This window comes from Stegodyphus dumicola, chromosome 1 (assembly GCF_044657685.1).
Source record: "Stegodyphus dumicola isolate Sdum_Otavi_A_Nest chromosome 1, ASM4465768v1".
Classification (NCBI taxonomy): Eukaryota; Metazoa; Arthropoda; class Arachnida; order Araneae; family Eresidae; genus Stegodyphus; species Stegodyphus dumicola.
The window spans coordinates 189,572,819-189,594,733 of record NC_140768.1 but is presented as its reverse complement, the minus strand read 5'-3'; the positions used below and the strand labels follow the sequence as shown (position 1 = coordinate 189,594,733).

Sequence of the window (21,915 nt, the reverse complement as noted above, 5' to 3'; positions counted from 1 at the left end):
GTTTGAATATGAATTGTGATTTCAAAACTAAAGAACCCACACACACACATATATATATATATATATGTGTGTGTGTGTGTGTGTAATATTTTTTATGTGTAGTCGTGATAGTAAAACGGCAAGACGGAACGAAGATGTTTATAGCAAACCAAGTTCAGCTAATTACCATCTTTATTTCCAGGCACATTAGAATAAGTCTTCGTAGACAATATATTTTTTAATCATAAACAATTACAATAATTTCTTATATACACAGATTAACGGAGCGATATCATTTTAGCAAAGCAGCGTGGGTCTTGGCGTGGCGAAGGCTGGGAGAAGAAGATGACGGAGTTTATTTGCGAGCGGTATTTATAATAAGTCTGATGTAATTGTAGAGATAAGCTATGATTGATTAATTTTGAGGTTGTTTTATAATCATGGAAGGATTTCGAATTTGGGAGAGCAGATGAATTAAGGGGAAGAGCACCAAATCGTTAATTTTGAGGTCGCCATTTATTTTTAAAGCAGCTTTCGTATTTTGTTATATCTTACATATATACTATATGTATATATATATTTAGTTAAGTACCATATAATCACCTTTTCTATATAGTTATTTACCTTTTAAATATAGTGAAGAATTGCTTAAAGTTAGTTAGTTTAGTTAGTTTGCTGTAAACATTTCAAGAGAATATTTATTCGATAGAGGTAGCACTTGCTGCACTAGTACCCTGGTGCTATACTGTTCGACCTGGTTTTAATAATCCTTGATATTTTTCTGTGTTGTTGGATTTTTCTATTATTAGATTTACTATTAGAATTACAAGTAAAACTTGCATCATTTCTTGCAAAAGCCTGTGTGTCACAGGAAAATTTTAATAATGTAATTACAAACACGGATGGTGTGACATCGTACCTAGTTATCAAAGACAAGCAACAGATCATCAACATAACTCACTTTCAGAGCACTGAAGTAATGCAAGTTGAAGGCAAGATTCCGGAAGTTATGAACAATTTTCACGCTTTCAGTTCCGATCTACAGCACATATTTAAAGTTTTATGCTTGAGTAACCTCATTTTATAAATTAACAATTTTTTTGGTTTCTAAATCAAATGAGATTTTTATTAGCTGTCGTTTACCATATTATCCTGTAATCCAAAAATTAGTGCATAAAAATACGGTTGATTGGAAGCCCTAATCAAAACATAGCAAAACTAATAAATAAACTGAAATCTCTGACGCATGTTACATTCAGTGGCACTAAATATGAATTTCAAAATACATTTTCCTTTCTGGGTGTTATCGAAAGCTGATATTTCATCCGAAATATTCACCCCAAATAATTATCACAATACATCGAATAAGTTGGTGATTTCAGTTTTGAAAGGATTCAAGTTGTTGTTTTAATTTCCTTTTATATGAGAAGCTCACTTTTCTACAATAATCTATTTAATGATAAATGCAAGATTTAAAAAAAAAATTGCCTTCTAACCTTTGGGAGATTTTCGAAGTACGTAAAACTGTCGTTTTCCGTGGTTACAGAAAGACGCCCTCTGTGATGAACTACTCTTTATTAAAAGCGTATTATTTAATCAAGAAATTCTGTGTATGTGCGATATAATCTATGATAACGATGTCCCATTAAGTGATAATCTTGTTCTAAAACAAGCATTGTTGGATATGCTTCTAGAGTATGATTGGTTAATAAATGTAAATTTCAAAGTGTACAGTTTTTATTTAATTACGTACTAGTTTTTGTGTGATTGCTGCGTTTCTGATATACAGTCTCGCCTCCGCCAAAAAAGTTAATGTAAATCTTTCTTTGTAAAATTATTATTATTTATTATTATGTAAATCCCAAGCCACGAAATTTCCACGAGCTTCTACTACTTACTCCACGAACACCTCGCGAATTTTGCATTTCAGGGGTAAATTACTCAAAATGTGTTGACAGGAATGGCTTAAACTTGGCTATTTAGAAAGGTATTATGGACAATGAAGAGTTATAATATTGGTTAAAAAATACTTATTCAAAAATGTTGCATCAAAAATAATACGTGAAATTTTGGCTATATAAAAATATATCAGGCGAAATACAGTCTTATTTATCATGTGTATGCAACACGGATTCAAGCGCTGCTTGTTGAAAAATATTTCATATGCAATAAAGGCTTCGTTTTATAGTGGATAATAGTCAAACGTACCTCAACGGCTCCCCTCCACTTGTCTGCGGCATGTCGAGCCACTTCTAGTCTTCTCTGTTTTCTCGTTTGATGCTTCTTGTAAATGATCTCGATAATGATGAGGCCGACGCCACCCACGATGCCGGCCCCGACCAGAATGAAGACCCCTATGAGAGTACAAAAGTTTTAATTTTATGAAATAAAAAATAACTCATGAATGATGAGTCAGTTAACTAAATGTTAATTAACTTACGTAGTTTACACAAATGTTAAAGCTGACTAGTTTTCAAACACGAATTTCCCTGAAGCCATAGACTTAACAATAGCATTTGAATGTAAAGAACTACAGTATAAGAGCCATCGTATTCTATGAAGAAACACCGAATTTATGCCTCTTAAACATAAAGTACTACAATATGGAAACCAGTGCCCTGTATGAAGTGATATCTAATTAAACCCTGAATGTAAAAAGACGAAGGGACAAACATCAGGTTAAGGCACTTTGAACGCATGTAACTACTATATGAGATTCCTCGCACTGTACAGAAAAACATAAGTTTAAAACTTTAAATGTAAGGGACTTTTGCAAGTCATCGCACTGCACGAAGAGACATCGGTTTAATTACAGCACTAACGGATTGCGATCTTTAATTGTTATCTGTATTATTCTTTTTCAGCGGCAGGCACTTAGCCTACTTAGGCTTGGCTGCAAGTGGTGCCCACTTTATTGTGGAAGCACCTATTTGGTGGGCCACCGTTACCTTCTATGAAGGGAAGAACACTTCAGCCATGCCTTCTCCAAGATTCGAAGTCCCTTAGTCCGGGCCCTTCAGTACCTCAGTAGGCTCCCTTAACTACTATACCTGGGCGACAAATCTTTCAGTATGATCTGAAATAACTTTTGTTCTCACTTTAAAATTTTGTATATGTAGTAGTTCAATCACAGTTCACGTCCCGACGAACGGACTTGGTGAATGGGTGTTTTTCCGTTTATGTAGTACTTGTAACTTGAATCCAATCCAGTTCCCTTAAAAATTATTTTACTGAGACATCTGTCTCATTAGGCAAATAGCTCTTGCGTGCTTTCCTGCAATTAAAATAAATTAAGATATTCGTATAAGTAATTTTATTAAGCTTCTGTTTAGTGAACGCATGGTGTTTCACTATAAGTGGAATTTTGTCCCCGATTTTCAGGCTACTTCCTGATCAGCTATCGAATTCAAATTTTGTATACACACAGTTTCTCGAGGATAATGCAATGTGGCGAAGAAAAGTTTTCAAAATTCAGTTAATTTTTTTTTAACTTAGCGTTTAAACGATTTTAATGTTTCCGATGATACAGTCATATCATCGGCTGAATGACTAACTCCAGTTCCGTCCAAGAGTTTCCCGGGGAAAAAGGTTCAAGGGTCTACCATCTCTACCATCAACCTACTCGAGAGCCCTTTCGCTTGCTGAGGATTTGTGTCCCTGCTGCAATTATACTATACTTTTACGATATAAAGCCGTCACCGGAATTCAAAACCCGATCAGGTTCGAACTCCTAAGTCCATTATTAATAATGTTTATAAAAGAAAGCTAGTTAGCCGACTTGAAATAAATAAACAAGAATGCATTCTCATCGTGCATATCTTGCGAAATTAGTGCGATTTATTTTCACCAAGGCAATTAACTCCACACCTCTAAAAATAAGTTTGCTTTTATTTCGTATCTAAAGTTGTAGAGACATTAAGCATTTTTTAAAAGCAGGAGAAATGAAAAGTGTGCTATGCCCTCGTCGGGACTCGAACCACGGACCTATCGAATACACGCAGAGTGTGCTGACCACTAAACTACGAAGGCATGCTAAGAAAGCGGAAGAAATACTTTATAATTCATGAATTCCCTGCAGCATAACGATCGAAATGAAATATTTGACTCCATAAGGCACCAATAGCTTATGCAAAATAAAAAATGCAATAAACCGCATATATTATTTCTAAAACATTGTGAAATAGAATTGTAACAAGTACATGGAATTATTTATAATTTTAGACTTTCGCACAGCTCTGATATAAGTGTGAACTAATGTTGAGCTATTTAGATAAATTATTCAAACACCGAGCTGGTGAATTTACATTTAAAATCTCTTACATTAATTTAGATTACATTAAGAGGAACGACAAAGAGAAAAATGATACTAAATCGCTGAACACTAGTAGTCCGACCCGTGTTCTACTTCCGGCAAACGTACTGGCTTCATGCGAGTGTTTCATAATTTTTTCCATGTGTAACGTGAATAGGAGCCAGCTTGTCTTAAAATCCCTCTGGTAAGACAATTCTTCTCTTAATGGATACACTAGTGTGCGTTGCTCAAAAGAATATGGTTATATTAATTAATTAGTTTTTTATTTATGAAATTTTTAAGTTACTTAATTTTACTTTTTATTCGGAAATTTATGATAGAATTTCTTATGCAATTTATAGCTGCCTTCCGATTGTAAAATTAAACACCAAGCTAACCCTCATGTAGCCAGTCAGTTCTCGGAAACTGGAGCACAAGACGTTTAATTTGGTTTGTTTTCATTATGGCAAAGCATGCTAGGCTTGTATCCTGAGGGGAAGGATACCATTGTAAAGAAATTTCTAAGGAAAACTGATTCGTATCCTCGTTACACATAGGGAAAAGTACGAAAACGATCATGCACCCAGATCATTCCCGTGAATCCATCTCGAACTAATAGCATTTAGCAACTACACTACCCGCTTGCTGGCGATCCAAAACGACCGTGGGGTGAACTACCATATTCAACGACCTCTGCCATTTGCCTGCTGCTAAGCTACTTTGTTATTGAGAAACTCATCCCCTTTTTGTAAGCATAAAATTCATATTGTACACCGCCATACATACTCTCAAAAATTAAGAGATGAGGCTAGTTACTTAAAGCTTTTTTACCCATTTACGTTCGTTAATCAATTTCATAATTTTAATGCAGCTACATAAGTGGCAAATAAAAGCTGTGATACTGTAGCATAGGTTAATGACTGTATGACATTCTTACTGCATGACTTCAGTTATGCAGTAAGAATTTAATGACTGAATGTCATTTAATCATAACCTCTCTGTCATTTTAATGACTGAGTGAGAAAAATTTGAAAATTGTTTTGGCTTCATACATAAAACGTATATATACATTTACACTGCGTAAAATAACATTTTAAATTTCATAGCGATGTTTTCAATTTTCTTTTAGAAATTGCATTTTTTAAACAAACTTTCATTAATTTTTAATATTTTTATTTTATAACCCTCGTGAAATTAAGTATACTAAATGTAAACAAAATGTAACAAGTTAACTATAATATTAATAAACTTAAATCTCAATTTTAATACGAGAATTAACGCATGCAGGATTTAATTCTGTTACTATTCAAGGTATTCTTTAAATAAAAGATGCCTAAATTTTAATAGACAGCAATAAAAAAATATTTAAGTATATCACTTTATTACTATATTTATAATAAATAATTCTTAATTTAAATAAAGATGAAAAGGTAAAAATTTTAAATTTTAAGTTATATAAAGGACAAATATGATATTGAGGATAGAGAATTGCAAACATTTTAAAAAGTAATTTCATTTCTTCTATCTGAGTATTTTAGGTTAAATTTATTTTTTATATTTTTCATTGATTTTCCAAATTGCAACATTCTAGAAATGGTGTGCTTCCTGTGAAGCGTGAATAATAAATAAAAGTCTTTCGTCTTGTGCATTGTCGATATTTGCCATATTGTGTCAGTATTAAATGGTTTATTAGCTTAGTACAAGTATAATGTAACGGTCCACAGTAGTTGAAATGATGCCATTACAAAGGCTTGAACATAAAAGTCTATTAATGACTACAAATATGTTGACAGCATTTGCTACAATATATCAGATTCGACATTTAACTGTGCTAGTCTTCAAAGCAGAAGTTTTGCTAGATTTCGTACAGCGTTTGCTGTGCCCAGCAATAAATACAACTTGATTATGATCAGGTAAGTCAAAGTCTTGCATTCACAAAACAATCCTAACCTTTTATAACAACGCCTTGGAATTATCTGCATGCTAATGAAGGCATTGCTGCTATCTCCCAAGTACCTTTTTATAGAATACCCGGGGTAAAATTTGCAATCTCCTGATGAATTCCATTTTAAGGCTGTTAGACAGGTTGTGAGAGGAAACTTTTAATACTCCACATAAAAAGTATGCTACAGTAGAATTCGAGGGAAGGAATGAGAGCCACTTTATCTCACCAAACCGAAGAAGAAGTATCTCGGAGAAGACTATGCAATTTTTTTAATGAAAGCTCAAAATGTTTCTCACGTTTTACGACAGTTCATCAGGATATATTAAATGTTACATGAAACACTTAGTCTCGCATGTTGGCACATGACAAATGTACTTGGGAGATGGCAGCCAGGGCGTAGACATAAGTAACATATACCCAAAGTAGCCAGAGTCACCTTAAAAGTCGAGTTTCAGAGACTTTTATTTGTACCTGGTGTCTCTTGAATTATAAATATGCTTTCATTTACAAGGAGCGCCAAATGAACTAATCGACTAGGACGCCATAAACGCTATAGCCGGGTTTGATGGTAGCAATGTCTTAGTTGTCAATGAATACATATCCAAGACATCGTACAGAAAAAATGAGACCTATTTCATGAAACCCAAAGCACTTAGCTGACTATTTTCAGTTGTATTTATTACTATGTACAATAAAAGCGTTATCCTACTTTGAAAAAAGGTAATGTTAAATATCAAACTTTCTAATTCGCATTTGAAAAATACGTCCTGTAGGACGTATTTATGTATAAATGAATGCCAACTATTTACTGGTAGCTAATAGAATCAATCGTTCCTTACCTGCCATATTCTTCAAGCCCAGAGTAGCGGGAAATTTTTCGTTTTTTTCGCACGTCTCACTGCCTTGTAAAATCCAGCGATTATCCAGTTCTTCCATGTAACCACCTATGTGGGAAAAGTAAAAGAGGAATCTGAAAAAGGGCAGATTTTTTTGGTTAATTTAAAATATAATTTGGCTTTCATTATCTATGCTTGAAATGTCCGGAATTTAAGTTATTCGGATTACTATATTCATTCCCAGAGGGTACAAATAGAGCATTGGTCTTTCCTGGACTTAAACTGACTGTGGAAACAACAGACAAACAAAATCTAACTTTATTCCCCCCATTTGTTGGTTAACTTAGAATAATACAAACCCAAAATCTAAGTCTCCTTGACCTCCAACTGCTGGCTGAAACGTGCAACAAATTAACAGGCTATAGCACTATTGCTCCCATTCGGAGATACAAGATTTAACTGAGTTGGGCAACCTAACGTTAGTCACGGTTATACCAAATGCGACTTTACATTTGGCATAAACGTTCCTAATATCTAAAGCAAAAATGAGGTCATTTGCAACAACCAGAGTCTCTACCACAAGTCCTTTCAGTTTCCTTTCTATTTAAACTACACTGCTTGCCAGAAAATTTGCATAAACCTCTGGACTGAGAGAGCATGTCGGAATGCGAGGCAAAAAGGAAAGATGAGAAAATCTTAATTGTTAGTTAAACGTAAATGAAACGGCACAAAGTTGGTCGAGGGAAAAAATGGGAATCACTGAGCACATTCTCTGGAAAATCAGTATAAAGCATTATTTCTGATACTTACTCTCGTGCATTCCCAGCAGCGCCAGGGTGACCTGGTCTGCCCATAGGCTATGCTTCTGCAGCCCGATGCCATAGCCGGAGCGGCCGAACTGCTCGCCGGCAGTCACCAGGTTGCAGTCCTGGGCGGCCTCGTACTCCAGGCGGGACGAGTCCCAAATGAACGCGCTCAGAGCACTGTAAGGAAAATACACACACATAAAACACTAGGTAGGTTATTTTGATTCGAAATGTGAGTTATAAAATTTCAAAACAAAACTACTTAGATTTCGGATTCTCAGGTTTAAAGGTGATTTGCGGAAGAAATCGAAAACTGAGCAATCAAACATGACTTAATAATGATAGTGGCTGCGTTAAAAATATCTAAAGTAAGTAGCCAGGTAGTTAGTAAAAGATTCGAATCCAAAGACTGCCAAGAAAGCAATCACAATCATAGCGAAAAATATGAGCGCATGTTTTCGCTCCTAAAAGAAGCAGGTGAAGCATCACATGATCGGGAATAAAGATGATTTACCATCATGCAGTCAATCATTTTGGAACTGAGATATTGAAATTTCTGAAAAAGAACTATAATTTTAATTTCTTTTGTCGCCAAAAGCCCTTCTTTTTCTATACATGAATTTCAGTAACTGCGCTTCAGTAAACCTCCTAAAATTGATTCGTCCTTTTTACAGTTCTAGTATGCAATCCAAATACAAATTCATTCTTGGATGCATGTTTATTCTTGGATGAAGCAAAACTTTCCGTATTACTGAACTTGCAGAAACTTTCTGTATTCAGTTTATTATATCACAATGAATATCATAACAAAAGATTTCTGCAGGTGCTTCACAACCTCCCGCCCCCAATACTGTTTTCACGAAATTTTCTACTTTCTTTGAAAATTTTTGAAAATGGAATTACATATCTAGGATCATTAACTTATGAATAAAATTTTCAATCATTTTATTGATCGCAAAAAATACACTAATACTCACTCTGACTTGACAGCTGCTATGGCTTCTTCTGCACTGTCATAATTCTTTCCCTCCATCGTCCGGTACATGTTTGATAGTTCCACTTGCCGTCGAAAATACATATCCACCGAGCTTCCTTTTACCGTTGCATACTTAAAGTTGTCCATTGGGTTTCTCAGCTAGAAAAAAATAGCCAAACCATCAATAACTTGTAGGGGCAAATTTTGGTATCACCATGATTTTCGCAAATTTTTAATCCTTTGCGCTCGTGAGATTTATTTTAGATTGAGAAACCCTTAAATGTGAGATATTTTTATGCCTTGACTCTAGTCTTAATTTACTGAATATTCATTTAGACTCTAACCTTACGCAGATAGCCCTACGTGTCATTTGCAGTATTTAAGTCATTCAAAGCACAGCCTCGAAGGTTTTTTTAGCAAAGTCTTTAAAAAATGCGTCAATTCTAGAGTATGCAAAAAACATGTACATGCTGCTAATGGAATAATCTAATCCTCTCCTGAAAATAATCATCGATAAGTTCTTCGATAGGCGTGATGGATACTTTCTTCCAAACAGCAGCATACTATTGATGAATAAGTATGAATTATTCATTCTTCCAAATGGTATGAAAAAATTGACAAAAATTCTTCGAATGATAAAATCTATCTGATGACAGACGTAACGAGTCCTATCTTTCAAATGGTAAGATTAGCCTAATGTGAGGGATTATATCTTCTACGCAGTAGGATATATATAACAGGGAGAGACTCAGTACCTTTTCCAGGGTAGAATTCATCTGAAAAAAGACGTGACGAATATTTCTTTGAAATGTTAAAACCAGTCTGAGAGCACTTGGAAAAAATCTTTTTCAGATGTTGAAGATTAGTAATTGTGTTAACTTAGACTAAGATTTTCAAAAAATCCATAAATGTAAAAGTCCGATGGGGACTTCGTGATGACTACATAAGTACTCTTTAAAGTCGCCTAATAAAAAGTAAATAAGTAATGAGCTATAACACAACTATATGTGTGACAGTTTAACCGTAAATGGACTTTTGAACTATTATTTACTTTCCAATTGTTTATGTAACTGTTTCTCAGTGGGAAGTGTAGTTCCGCTTGATATCGCTTGCAGACTCGCGGTCCTTATAGCTTGTTTTTGTTAAATATAATAATCGTAATGTTTTGAAGATTATTAGTGATTAAATTTTATTAAACAAATTAATCTTTATAATCAGTTAGTTCTCTTCCAGTATAACGACTTCCATAAATGAAATACCGAACTCATCGTTCATCAAAAGCATACATGTGTATCCAGAGGATAAGTCGCCAATTTATTAATTTTTTTGGCAATGCTTAATTTTTACTGTCGTTTCATCCCAAAAGCTGCCAAAACCCAGACTCACATTAACTGCTGAAACACTCCAAGAAAAACAACAAATGTTTGGTTCCGTGTGACGATACTTTAACGCAAGTATTCGAAGCGTGTAAACAGAACCTTGTGAAATCGGCAAATCTAAATGTTCCAATAGCTATTCCTGACGGCCAATGTTTCTAACATTGAACTTGGCGTTGTATTAAATGTGTTAAATGATTGCAACTTCTAGCATTATTTTCTCATAAAGTGATAAAGTTATTTTACAATACACAGAGACCATAATTCCTTGACATTCGCTTTTTCAGAAGGATCTGATTCATATTTCCCTCGCCAATTTAGGCACCTTGACTACAAACTACAATTCAGTACGGATATCGGGCATGTTATTGGATCCTATAATATTGAGGCTGATATCTTATGTACTGTATATATGAGACCCATCTAGCTTTAAATGAGTTTTCTATTAAAGCTGAGGAGAAGGCTAAGGATACCCAGTTATCTGACCTAATTTCCAAGAGTGAAACATGACTTCCATTCCAGTTTTCGCAAATGTATCCTAATTTAAAACTTTATTGTTCCGTTAGCATTGGAAAAGGCCAATCACATGTTTCAGAGAAATCATTCTTAATCTTTAGACCTCCACTGTTTGTCCAAATATCCTCCCGATAACTTATTCAACAATGATTCGTGAGCCCAAGTATATTCAAAGACATATCGAATTGGAAACGGTCTTACATAGGTTTAGTGATCGAAATTCATCGGTAAACTCTCAATTGTTTACAGTAGTTTCTAATTGTTTCTCAGAGATTCGAGCACGTTCTTGGGACCTTTTCCTCCATCTGAGGGATATTACGTATGTACATTGTCGCCTTTATATATCGTTTTTATCTTTGGCTTGAGGCGATACTAATCCCTAGTGAAACAGTCGCTCGCATATCCATTACACACTGGACCGCAAGATTCGAAGTCCCAAAACTATAGACAAGGGAAACAATTTTCCTCTTTCAACAAGATTACAGGAATTCGCTGCACTTGAATCCCTCCATAAAGCAGTGGACTATTTGAAAGATTTCATAGACCCTTAAGCAAGCGTTCAAGTGTCGTAATAATACATACTGGACAGAATCTTTAACAATTATTCTTCTTGGCCTCCACTCCATTCAAACAGAACCTTGGTGATACTTATTATTAGTTACTTAGATGCTCTACGGAACAACATTGACCTCTTACAGTCCTCTAATCACTCGTTGCAAACGGATCCTCCAATTTTCCTACAGTATCTACGCAACACCGTATGGGAATAATCTCAAGTTTCTAGTTCTTCACACATTATATCCTTCTGTTTTGTGCTTCCCTTCTTAGACACTTGCTCTCATATTTTTACGCACAAGACACAGTAAAAACACCACTCGTACAGCAGGATAATAGTCCCTATCTCATTATAAAATTGACTGGTAAACACTTTACCATTCTTGATAAATGGAAAAGAAACCGCTACAGTGGTTCCTATCACATTATAAAATGGATTGGTAAAAACTTCACCATTCTGATAAATGGAAAAGAAACCGTTATAGGAATTCGTAGTTTGAAACCAGCCTGCATTACTCAGAACAACGTACCGCCAACGACTCTAGTTATTCCTCGTGACAGTTCCACATCGATTCTAGTTATCCCTAGTGATAAATCTCCAACAACAGTTATTCCTAGTGGTAGTTCAAAAACCACCACCACTAGCTCAGTGGATTCATCAAGAGAAGTAACATATCCCCTCAAAAAAACTACTCTTTCGCGTAGAGTAGTGAGGTTTAATCGTCGCTACATATGATGTGTCAATACCTACACTATTTACAAGGGGGCGGTATACTGTAGCAGAACTGGACGTTTAATCTACTATTTACTTTCTAACTGTTTATAAAACCATGTCTGTGTGAGTACTGTAGTTCCGCTAGGTATCGTGTGCAGACGCATACTCCATGTTCCTTTTTAGTCCAAACGAGCGTTAGTTCAGAAAGGCTGTTTAGTCAAAACAGCATTTGGTTCACTATAAATCACTTTTTAAACTGTTGACACCAAATATTAGATCCCTGTATTATATTTAAAGGAATTAAATAATGAAGAATCTGCGTTGATGTGTGTATGTTTCTCGCATTCTGAAAAAAAAAAAAAAAAGACTGTACCTAGAGCCATCAAATTTTGAATAACGTACTCCTCCACCCGAACATGGGAACCTGGGCGACCGAATTTTGAATTTCGAATTTATTTTATGATCTATATCATATTTTGTAAAAGTTCAACGAATTTTTGATTAACCAACACAACGGTTTCAAAGCGAGCAATGGCAACACTGTATGGAAAAAAAAAACAATTTTATCTCCAGCGAGTGAGACTGTGTATCGGAAATTCTAAAGATATGCTGTTATTAATATTTCGCGATATTGCTGATAAGTGTTCTGTGGTTTAAGTTCGAAGGACATTACATTTAATAAATAATGATAACACACAAAACGTTTAAAAATGTCCCTTTGGGCATAATATAAAATCTGAAAGCTTTCAGATTTTTATTTTTTATTTTTTTATTTATTTATTCATTTATTATTAAATAAATGTTGCTATGTTGAAAAGATGACGGGAGATTTTATTTTATGAAAGGAATTCCTCTTTATAACCAATTAATTCCCTTTCAGCATAAGCGATGGCGTGCCATTACAAAATGGCTGTCACAAAATACGATTATTACGCAACTAGCATGCAGTACGAATGACACTGCATATCTTTCTTGCTCATCTGCCTTTTACTCACTGATATGCTCTAATGTATTCATATTGATGTTGTAGAGATATTAGGTTTTTTTTTTTTTTTTTTTTTTTTTTTTTTTTTTTTTGAAGCTGGAGAGATGAAAAATTAACAACGCCTTCGCCGGCAATCGAACCACGGACCTCTGGAATATCGGCCCAGCGTGCATAACCACTACGCCACGAAAGCACGCTAGGAAGGCGGGAGAAATACCTTATATACTCCCCCTTTTAAAGGGAGACTGGGGTTTTTAGGGGACCCAATCGCCAAATCCTGGGTATGGAGAATCCTCTTCCAACACCCTTTTAGTTCGGGCTCCACTGTAGAGACATTAGGTATTTTTTGAAAGCAGGCAAGATGTAAAATTAGGAACGCCTTCGCCGGGAATCGAACCACTGACCTCTGGAATAACGGCCCAGCGTGCAAAACCACTAAACCACGAAAGCACGCTAGGAAGGCGGGAGAAGTACCTTATAATCTATGCTGTTACATCTTACACATTATGAAGCACTCATTGTTTCCCAGGTGAACTAACCATAGTCTTGCGAATTAGAGGTTAAAGCCTAAGAGGCTGGAATAATGCAATATTCTACTTTTATTTCTCAAATATCTGCATTTTTCTTAAGAATATCATCCGTAGTTTTAGCGAATTTAGAGTTAAAAATTTCATTTGAACCACAATATTACCATTTCAAACAACTGACGTAAATAATTATGTCAGTTGATAAGATATTCAGCCGGTTTTTCCCTGTTGCCTCCATTTCTCAATTAAACTTTCTAAAGAAAAGCACCCTACGATTTTAAACGATTTTTGGTCAACCTCGAAAGTGATCATCTTGCACAATATGACTTTTCATGATATTCAATGCCAGTAACCATTTATGTTCTGGAATTTACTTAGCAGATTCACTCGTGCGCGCTTTCCAAGGCAAGTTTAACACCAGTTTCTATCGAAATACACAATGCGTTCTAGGAAATGCAGTTCAATTATTGATGTTATAGACTTAACAGAAATGTGACTGCTCTAAAAATGGGGAAAATTTCCTTCCATTTCCATCAGCTTCAGTTTTATATTAAGGCAATCCTTTAATTCTTATAATTGTTACACATCTTTCCAAGAACAATACTCCACTGAAAAATTCTTTGTCTGAAAATTGTCAAATTTGTCATAATATTTTCTTTCTGAAGTTTTGCATTTTTTACGCATTCCACCTTCTCCTTTTTCCAATCTTTTCCAAATATGATCTATTTAAATTTTCTATAAATTGTAGAATTTTATTCTGCAGTTTTCCTAATATATAATGCAATTGGAATAGCAGTACCAGGTGCGGCAGGGAAACTTCCTCATTTGAAACGCGCGCCATCTAGCGACATTTATTCCGAGAAGGGTGGAGCGGCGCTCCATGAAAAGAGCGGTATCTAAAGTTTTATGTCATGTAGGTTTAGTAGCGATCATGCAGTGGACAAGAGAGGAGCGTACGTTCTCCGTGGAGTCGTGCCTTTCAACATACTGCATTTTCATCGATATAAATTGGCAGTGGTGCAAAAACTTAATCCACGCGATTTTCTCTCACGAAAAAATGCATGCAAAGCCATTTTTGACAATACGCCTCATGATGTCCGTGTGTTTTTTAGCGATGAGGCTCATTTTCATCTTTCCGGCTGCAACATGCATTAAGCAACACGTGCGATAATGGAGTGGCACGAATTCCCGAGAATTTCATGAGCAGCCCCTCCATACAGAAGTGTGACTGTTTGGTGTGCATTGTCCAGAATAGGCATCATTCGACCACGATTTTTTGCAGAACACTTCCCTGGGCGCCTTATCTCTTTAGGAGGCGATTGTCAGTGGCCAGCGCGCTCGCCTGATTTAGCCCCGTGTGATTCCTTTTTGTGGGGCTATCTGAAATCTCTAACGCCCAAAGACCCTGGCTCAACTGAAGAACAATATTCAAGCTGCTATCGACAACATAATATTTGCTGGTAACCCATTGATATGCTGTTAAAAGTGGAAAGAAACTTCAAAACTCGACTATCTCAATGCATTGACCAGAACGGAGACCACCTTAATGGTATTATTTTTAAACCGTAATATAAAAAAACTTTAATTGTCTCTTGGAAAAGAATTAAATTGATATCGCTTATACTATTTGTGTTATTCATTTTAAAAATAATGTAGTTTTCCTGCCGCACCCTGTATCTATATTATATTACAAGCTTACAAGCTATTCTTTTTAGGACATAGCAGATTCCCTATAATGTATATCTAGAGCGCACAATTATTTGATAATAAAACCTATTTCTGATCCAAAGAAAATTCTCTGTGACCATAAAGATAAATATTAACTAAATTCATTTCGACTATTTTCATAATTCGGTTGCAAACATTTACAGAGCCTGAAATACTTTTCAAAATATATCTCAAAACGGAACTCAGAACTTAAATACAGGACTATGCCTCACAGTCTGGTAGATCTGGTCGATTTAGAGTAACATCTCTACCTTTCTAGCTAACTTTGACTGAGTTAAAAATATTGGTCATTTAAGTTAGAGTGCTTAACATCTGTCTGTTGGTAGAGTGGTAAAATTTGCAAAGTTTTAATGTTTTAGAGAATAAAAGGGGCCATCTTACTTACCCTCGCGTCGTTGATGCCTGTGAGGGACGTTTCTGGTCGGTCCAAAACGAGGAAAGCTGCCAAATTGGCAGTGTAAGATGCTACAACTATCATGGCGAATCCTGCCCACACCATACCCAAGACGCGGGCGCTGAAACTGCGAGGTGTACCTGCAGATACAAAGTGAACATTTCAGGTCACATGATATGTTGCTTTAACACAATGGGTTAATTAACACAGCATTTACTCTATTTCTCCCCATGCTGAAAACATTATGGAGAAATAATACGCGAGGTGAAGAAATATGTCAGTAAATATGGTGCTTGATATCGGTAATATGTATTCATAGTTAGATTATTATAGAATTCAGATGAAACCAGATCATAGTTATGAATAATTATCGAATTCTTCCATACGTGCTCTCTGTAAGTGCACACCCGACTAGCAGTTGCAAGATCAGTGGTTCTAGTCCCGACGAAAACATACTGATTTTTCACGTTACCTAATCTAAAAAACTTAATGCATCTCCAGTGGTTCCCAGATAAAATGTGGTGGAAAATAAATTCATCATCACTTGGAATTGGTTGAGTGGGCCTCGCAGCTCTCCCCAGTCGCCGTTTAGTAGAGAAGACTATAAGAAATCATCGGATTTCCGTGTTTTTTTTCTGGCTTAAACTGTAATAATTCCACCTAATAACCCTGTAGAAGCATTAGGTTATTTCGAAACAGGAGACATGAAAAATGAGCAACGTGCTCGCTGGACTGAAAAATACCTTACATACTCCCCCTTTTAAAAGGATACTGGGGATTAGAGGACCTAATCGCCAAATCCTGGTGGTGAAGAATCATCATCCACCACCGTTTTTAGTTCGGGCGCCACTGGAGCACATTAGGTTATTTCGAAGCAGGAGACATGAAAAATGAGCAATGCCTTTGCCGGGATTCGAACCTCGGATCTCTTGAATACGCGTCGAGTGTGCTGACCATTACACCACGAAGGCGGGAGAAATACCTTATAACCTGGATATCCGTTTTCAAATCCCGGGGATTACATACTTGATTTTTCACGTTTCATGCTCCGAAAATTTAATAGTCCCTACAGGGAAAAGAAATAAAATTTAAATATAAGCTGGTCTACAAATCAACACATTTTATCGCCAAGTTATAGACATCGAGCGATTTCTCTCCAACTTAGACACATTCTGGAAGTTTCCGGTAATATTTTCCCTCTTTGGCAGTATAAATAGAATATGCTGAATATGCTGCACCGGAGCTCGAATCAGTTGCAGTTAATTCTTAGTCTACTGCAGATTCTTATGCTGCAGACCGAGTCATAATTCAATCAAAGATTTTATTCTTTGCTGTATGATCGATTTTGTAATTTGCGATATTCATTGTGTAATAAAAAGAATTCTAATTTATTTCTATTTTCTTCTTGGGCTGTTTCTAGGTTTTATTCCTTTATATGTAAAAGGTGTTACTGTTTCAAACTCAGATAAAATATAATTTTTTTTCCTTTGACTTTATTCTTGAAGAGCCTGTAGTATGAAATAGTATATGCATAAATAAATATTTTTTTAATAAATTGTAATTGCGACTTTTGTAGAAGTCTCTTATGCTGTTCCAAGTCATTATGCTATGCATTGCCATGTACATTGCTTATCTGATTGTAATATCGATATGGAAAAGCACCATCTATATGTCATGTAAGGATCTTAAGTTTTACTAACGTTTATTTTATTTTAAATCTTTACTATCACTTCTTATTTTCTACTTCCGGCCAGAATTATAAGCGTGAAGGAGTTTATGCAAAGTTGTCTGGCGAACGCCAAGTATTTAAGTGTGGCCTTTTTGCCAAGCAGAAGAGAGGAAGCCGTGAGTTCGAAGCAGGCCGCTTACCTTAGAAGTTACGCAGTTGCTACTTTGCCTTCCAGGCCAGAGGTTTTAATCCTCTTGATAAATTAAACGTATTGTAGTGTTCACAGTCTCTGTGCTACATACGCTTCCTGTTATTATAAGGCCAATCTTATTCTAAAGTTAAATTAGAGTTTAGTTTTATTTTGATATCTTTTAAGTTAGACCCCGAGTGGAGGGTCATTGTATTCCGAAGTACGGAAGTCATTGTATATAAAGAAAAAATAAAGGGTTTTGTATACCCTTCGTCTGTATCCTGTCTACTTACTACAATTAGTGAACATAGCTTTAGTAAGCTCTCTGTTCTAGTCAGGTCATTGTATGTTTCCGAAGAAGGTAAGAAGAAACATTGAACCTGATAGTGGCGCCCGACGAAGAATAACCATGGCCGAGTTTCAAGAAGAACCTGTGCTGCCTGCAGAAACAGCTCAGAATCCAGAAATGCCAGCTGCCGCCCTGGAAGGATTTGGGTATATTGTCCAGACCATGCGCGCTTCGATGAAACCAGAAGCAACGTTTAATGGACACTCACAGGTAACCAGTTTTTTGGAAAAATTGGATGACCACTTCATGCTCTACCCCGTGCACGAGTTTCAAAAAGTTACCTTAGCTACCAGCGCTTTGAGGGGCCAAGCGCTTAACTGGTTCAAATGTATCGGCAGAAGTCTCTTGGGTCAAGCAGGAAGTCCCACCTATACCTACGAAAATTTCAAGACTGCCCTACTAAAAGCCTTCCCTGTTGTAAGGGATCGTGCGAAATTAGAAACAGAACTTTTCAGTATATATCAACAAAGAATGGAAAACCTCTCCAGGTTTATTTTAAGAAAAATTCACGTTTTCAAGCTCTTGTATGGAAACCGTCCGGATCCTGAAATAATTCAAGTGATTTTGCCGAGGTTACTACCCCAAGTGCAAGACTTTATTGAATTGAGAAATCCAACTACACTGGAAAAATTATTTGAGCTAGCAATCCAGTTTGAAAGTAGAAGAACGGCGGACGTCGAAAGAAGACGCCAATATCAACAGCGAAACCAATTTGGTACGCCAAGACTACAGCAAACTCAAGCACATGGCTACGGAGAAAAAGCGAATCAGTGGGCAAGGAAACCCGAGCATTCAAAAACAGCCGGCGAACGTCGACAGTTCAATAGCAACCCAGGAAAAAAGTCTCAAGGCCAGTGGAGAAAGAAGGAAAGCACCGAAAGAAAAAATAATTTAAACTAAAACGGATTTCTGCTGACGAGAGGGTGCGGAAATCCGAAGGCCACGAAAACCCCTCTTCCTACAAGTTAAATACAGTAATGGTGAAAAATTTAACTCTTCCGAAGATTGAAGTCTTGGTAAATAATATCCCGGCCACCGCACTCCTGGATACCGGCGCGCAGTGTTCCTGTGTGGCAGAAGTCTTTTTTAGAAAGTATTTTCGCAAATACCGCATATATAATGCGGATAATACAACAGTATTAGCGGCGCAAGGAGAACAATGTAAGTGCGTAGGTAAAGTACCTTTGTACATCCGTATCAAGGACGAACAAGTAAAGGTGATGTTTTTTATAGTAAAGAATTTGCAAGCACACTTAATACTAGGAATAGACTTTCTTTCAGACGCACAAGCTACACTGGATTTTAATGAAGCGTCTCTTAAGCTGACGATGAAGCCAGTGCGTGTAGAAAAGGTTGAACCGCCAAGGGTAAATCTCGACCACCTGCCTAATGACGAGCAAGATAGAATCCGACAAGTGGTAAGTGAATTTGCTTCCTTATTTAGTGATATTCCAGGATTTACCCAGGTTACTAACCATAGTATTGACACCGGAGATGCATTGCCGGTTCGTCAAAAACCATACCGGTATGATAAGAATAAGGAAAAAATTATAGAATGGCATATTACCGATATGCTACGTAAAAAGATCGTAACGCCTATCTCAAGTAGTTATGCTAGTCCGGTGGTTTTATGTAAGAAAAATAATGATTATCCTTTGGAGCATCCAAAAAGGTGGAGATTCGCTATTGATTACCGTAAATTAAATTCCATAACGAAATATCCGGTATATCCGTTACCGATTATAGAAGAAATTTTAAGGAACATAAAATCAACCAAATTTATGACAACTTTAGACTTAACGAATGGTTATTTTCAAATAGGGATCAGGCCTGAGGACGTGCCTAAGACTGCTTTTATAACCAAGTCTGGCACTTATGCATTTTTGCGAATGCCGTTTGGCCTTTCAGGCGCCCCAGCAACATTTCAGCGATGCATGGACATTGTGTTAAGACCTGTTCTCGGAAAGTCCACATTTATCTATTTAGACGATATCATTATTACTAGTGATAATCTAGACCAACATGTACAGGATTTAAGACAGGTGTTTTCTTTATTAAATGAGGCCGGTCTAAAAGTTAATGTCGAAAAATGCAAATTTGCAGCCCCTGAATTAAAATATTTAGGTTACAAAATATCGCAAAAAGGGATCGAGACAGATGAATCAAAAATAATCGCGGTACAAAAGTATCCCACTCCAAACACGGCAAAGAAGCTCTCTTCTTTTCTAGGACTTTGTTCATATTATAGGTCCTTTATAAAAGATTTTGCGGCTATCGCTGAGCCATTGTTAAAATTAAAAAGGAAAAAGGCAAGATTCTCGTGGACGGCCGAAGCCAATAGTGCTTTCGAAAAATTAAAACAAGCATTAACGCAAGCCCCTGTGTTGAAATTTCCTGAAAAGGATGAAAATTTAGAAATTTCAGCGGATGCTTCGGATTATGCGGTAGGAGCGGTACTTTCGCAAAATCAGCAGCCAGTAGCATTTTTTAGCCGAACTTTAAATCAAACACAAAGAAACTATTCCGCGACCGAGAGAGAGGCACTTGCAGTTCTGTTAGCAGTGCAAAAGTTCCGAGTCTATTTTGGAAAGGCGCCGATAACAGTATATTCTGATCATGCGGCGGTAACTAGATTGTACTCTGGAAAAAATTTATCCCCAAGGTTAATAAGATGGGCACTCAAGCTGCAAGAATATAATCTGGTAATCAAGCATACCCCCGGAAAGGAAAATATCGTAGCAGATGCCCTGTCACGAATTAAATTAGACGAACAGGGTAATACCGTAAAAGTTGCAATGCTGACAGCGTGTACAATAAATTCCCGAGAAACTGTAATAACCGAACTGGGTAAGGATCCTGAGTTTGGAAGTATTTATGAGTATTTGAAGGATCCTGAAAATTTTAGCCACCAAGATATTGTGGCGATAAGAAATAGGGCGGCCCATTACGAACTAATAGATGGTCTATTATTTTATACAAAAACTACGAATTCCAACAACGAATTTCGACCTGTTATCCCAGCTAGTCTTAGATTAAATATCCTGCAAGAGCTCCATGACAGCCCTTTAGCTTCTCATGCTGGTATTCGAAAAACTACTCAACGCGTACGCGAGGCAGTCTACTTTCCTGAACTGCAAAAGTTAACAAGGGCGTATGTCCAGTCCTGCCCAACATGTCAAGCCGTTAATTATATTAATTTCCGCCCGGCCGGGTTTCTAAATAGTATTAAATCCGAATTTCCAAATGAAATAATCGGTATCGATTTATTGGGCCCTTTCCCAAAAAGTCAGTTAAACAAAAGTCGCTATCTCCTTGTTATAGTTGATCATTTTAGTAAATGGACCGAAATTGTTCCCTTAAAACGAGCCTCCGCGAAATTAGTTACCGATTCTATTTTAAATAAATATATTTTAAAATACGGGGCGCCCCTAAAAGTTATATCGGATAATGGTCCTCAATTTGTAAGTAATATATTTGAAGACATGTGCCAAAAACTGGGCATACGTCATTTAAAAATGGTCCCGTATCGGCCGCAATCAAATATAGCGGAACGGGTCAACAGAAATATAGTGAAAATTATCCGTAGTTATGTTAAAAATTTTCATAAAAGCTGGGATAACTATGTCAATGAATTTGCTTTCGCCCTTAGGACCGCAAAACATGATACAACGGGCAAAACTCCTGCTGAGTTATTTCTAGGCAGAAAGATTATAACACCGTTAGATAAATTATTTTATGTGCAACAAAGAGCCCCAGAATTTAAAATGGGTGATATAGAAAAACTAATTAAGGAAGCAAAGAAGAATACGGAAGTAGCACAAAGAAAACAGAAGCTCTATTATGATATGAAACGACGGGGAGTAACTTATAAAGTAGGGGATGAAGTACTAAAAATTAAGCATTCACTTTCTTCAGCACCAGAAGATAAAACTGCCAAATTTTTCCCACGCTTTGAAGGACCATATGTTATAGAAAAAATAACTCACGCTGTTGTAGTATTAAAGGCAAGAAATGGCGAAACCTGTTCCGCAAACATTGACCAGATAAAACCATTCTATGACCGTAATAAAATGCAAAT

General features: G+C 36.4%; 1 protein-coding gene across 4 annotated transcripts in view; it reads right to left on the bottom strand.

Annotated features, from left to right (window-relative positions):
* Nmdar1 (glutamate ionotropic receptor NMDA type subunit 1) overlaps window positions 1–21,915 on the bottom strand; it is a 158,237-nt gene that overhangs the window by 25,448 nt on the left and 110,874 nt on the right. For all 4 annotated transcript variants that reach the window (XM_085824072.1, XM_085824077.1, XM_085824083.1 and 1 more), the window contains exons 14-18: window positions 15,621–15,769; window positions 8,835–8,992; window positions 7,862–8,034; window positions 7,055–7,159; window positions 2,188–2,333 (exon numbers count right to left, since the gene is read on the bottom strand). In XM_085824072.1, coding sequence (XP_085680198.1) covers window positions 2,188–2,333; window positions 7,055–7,159; window positions 7,862–8,034; window positions 8,835–8,992; window positions 15,621–15,769 — 731 coding nt within the window. The remainder of the gene's footprint in view (window positions 1–2,187; window positions 2,334–7,054; window positions 7,160–7,861; window positions 8,035–8,834; window positions 8,993–15,620; window positions 15,770–21,915) is intronic.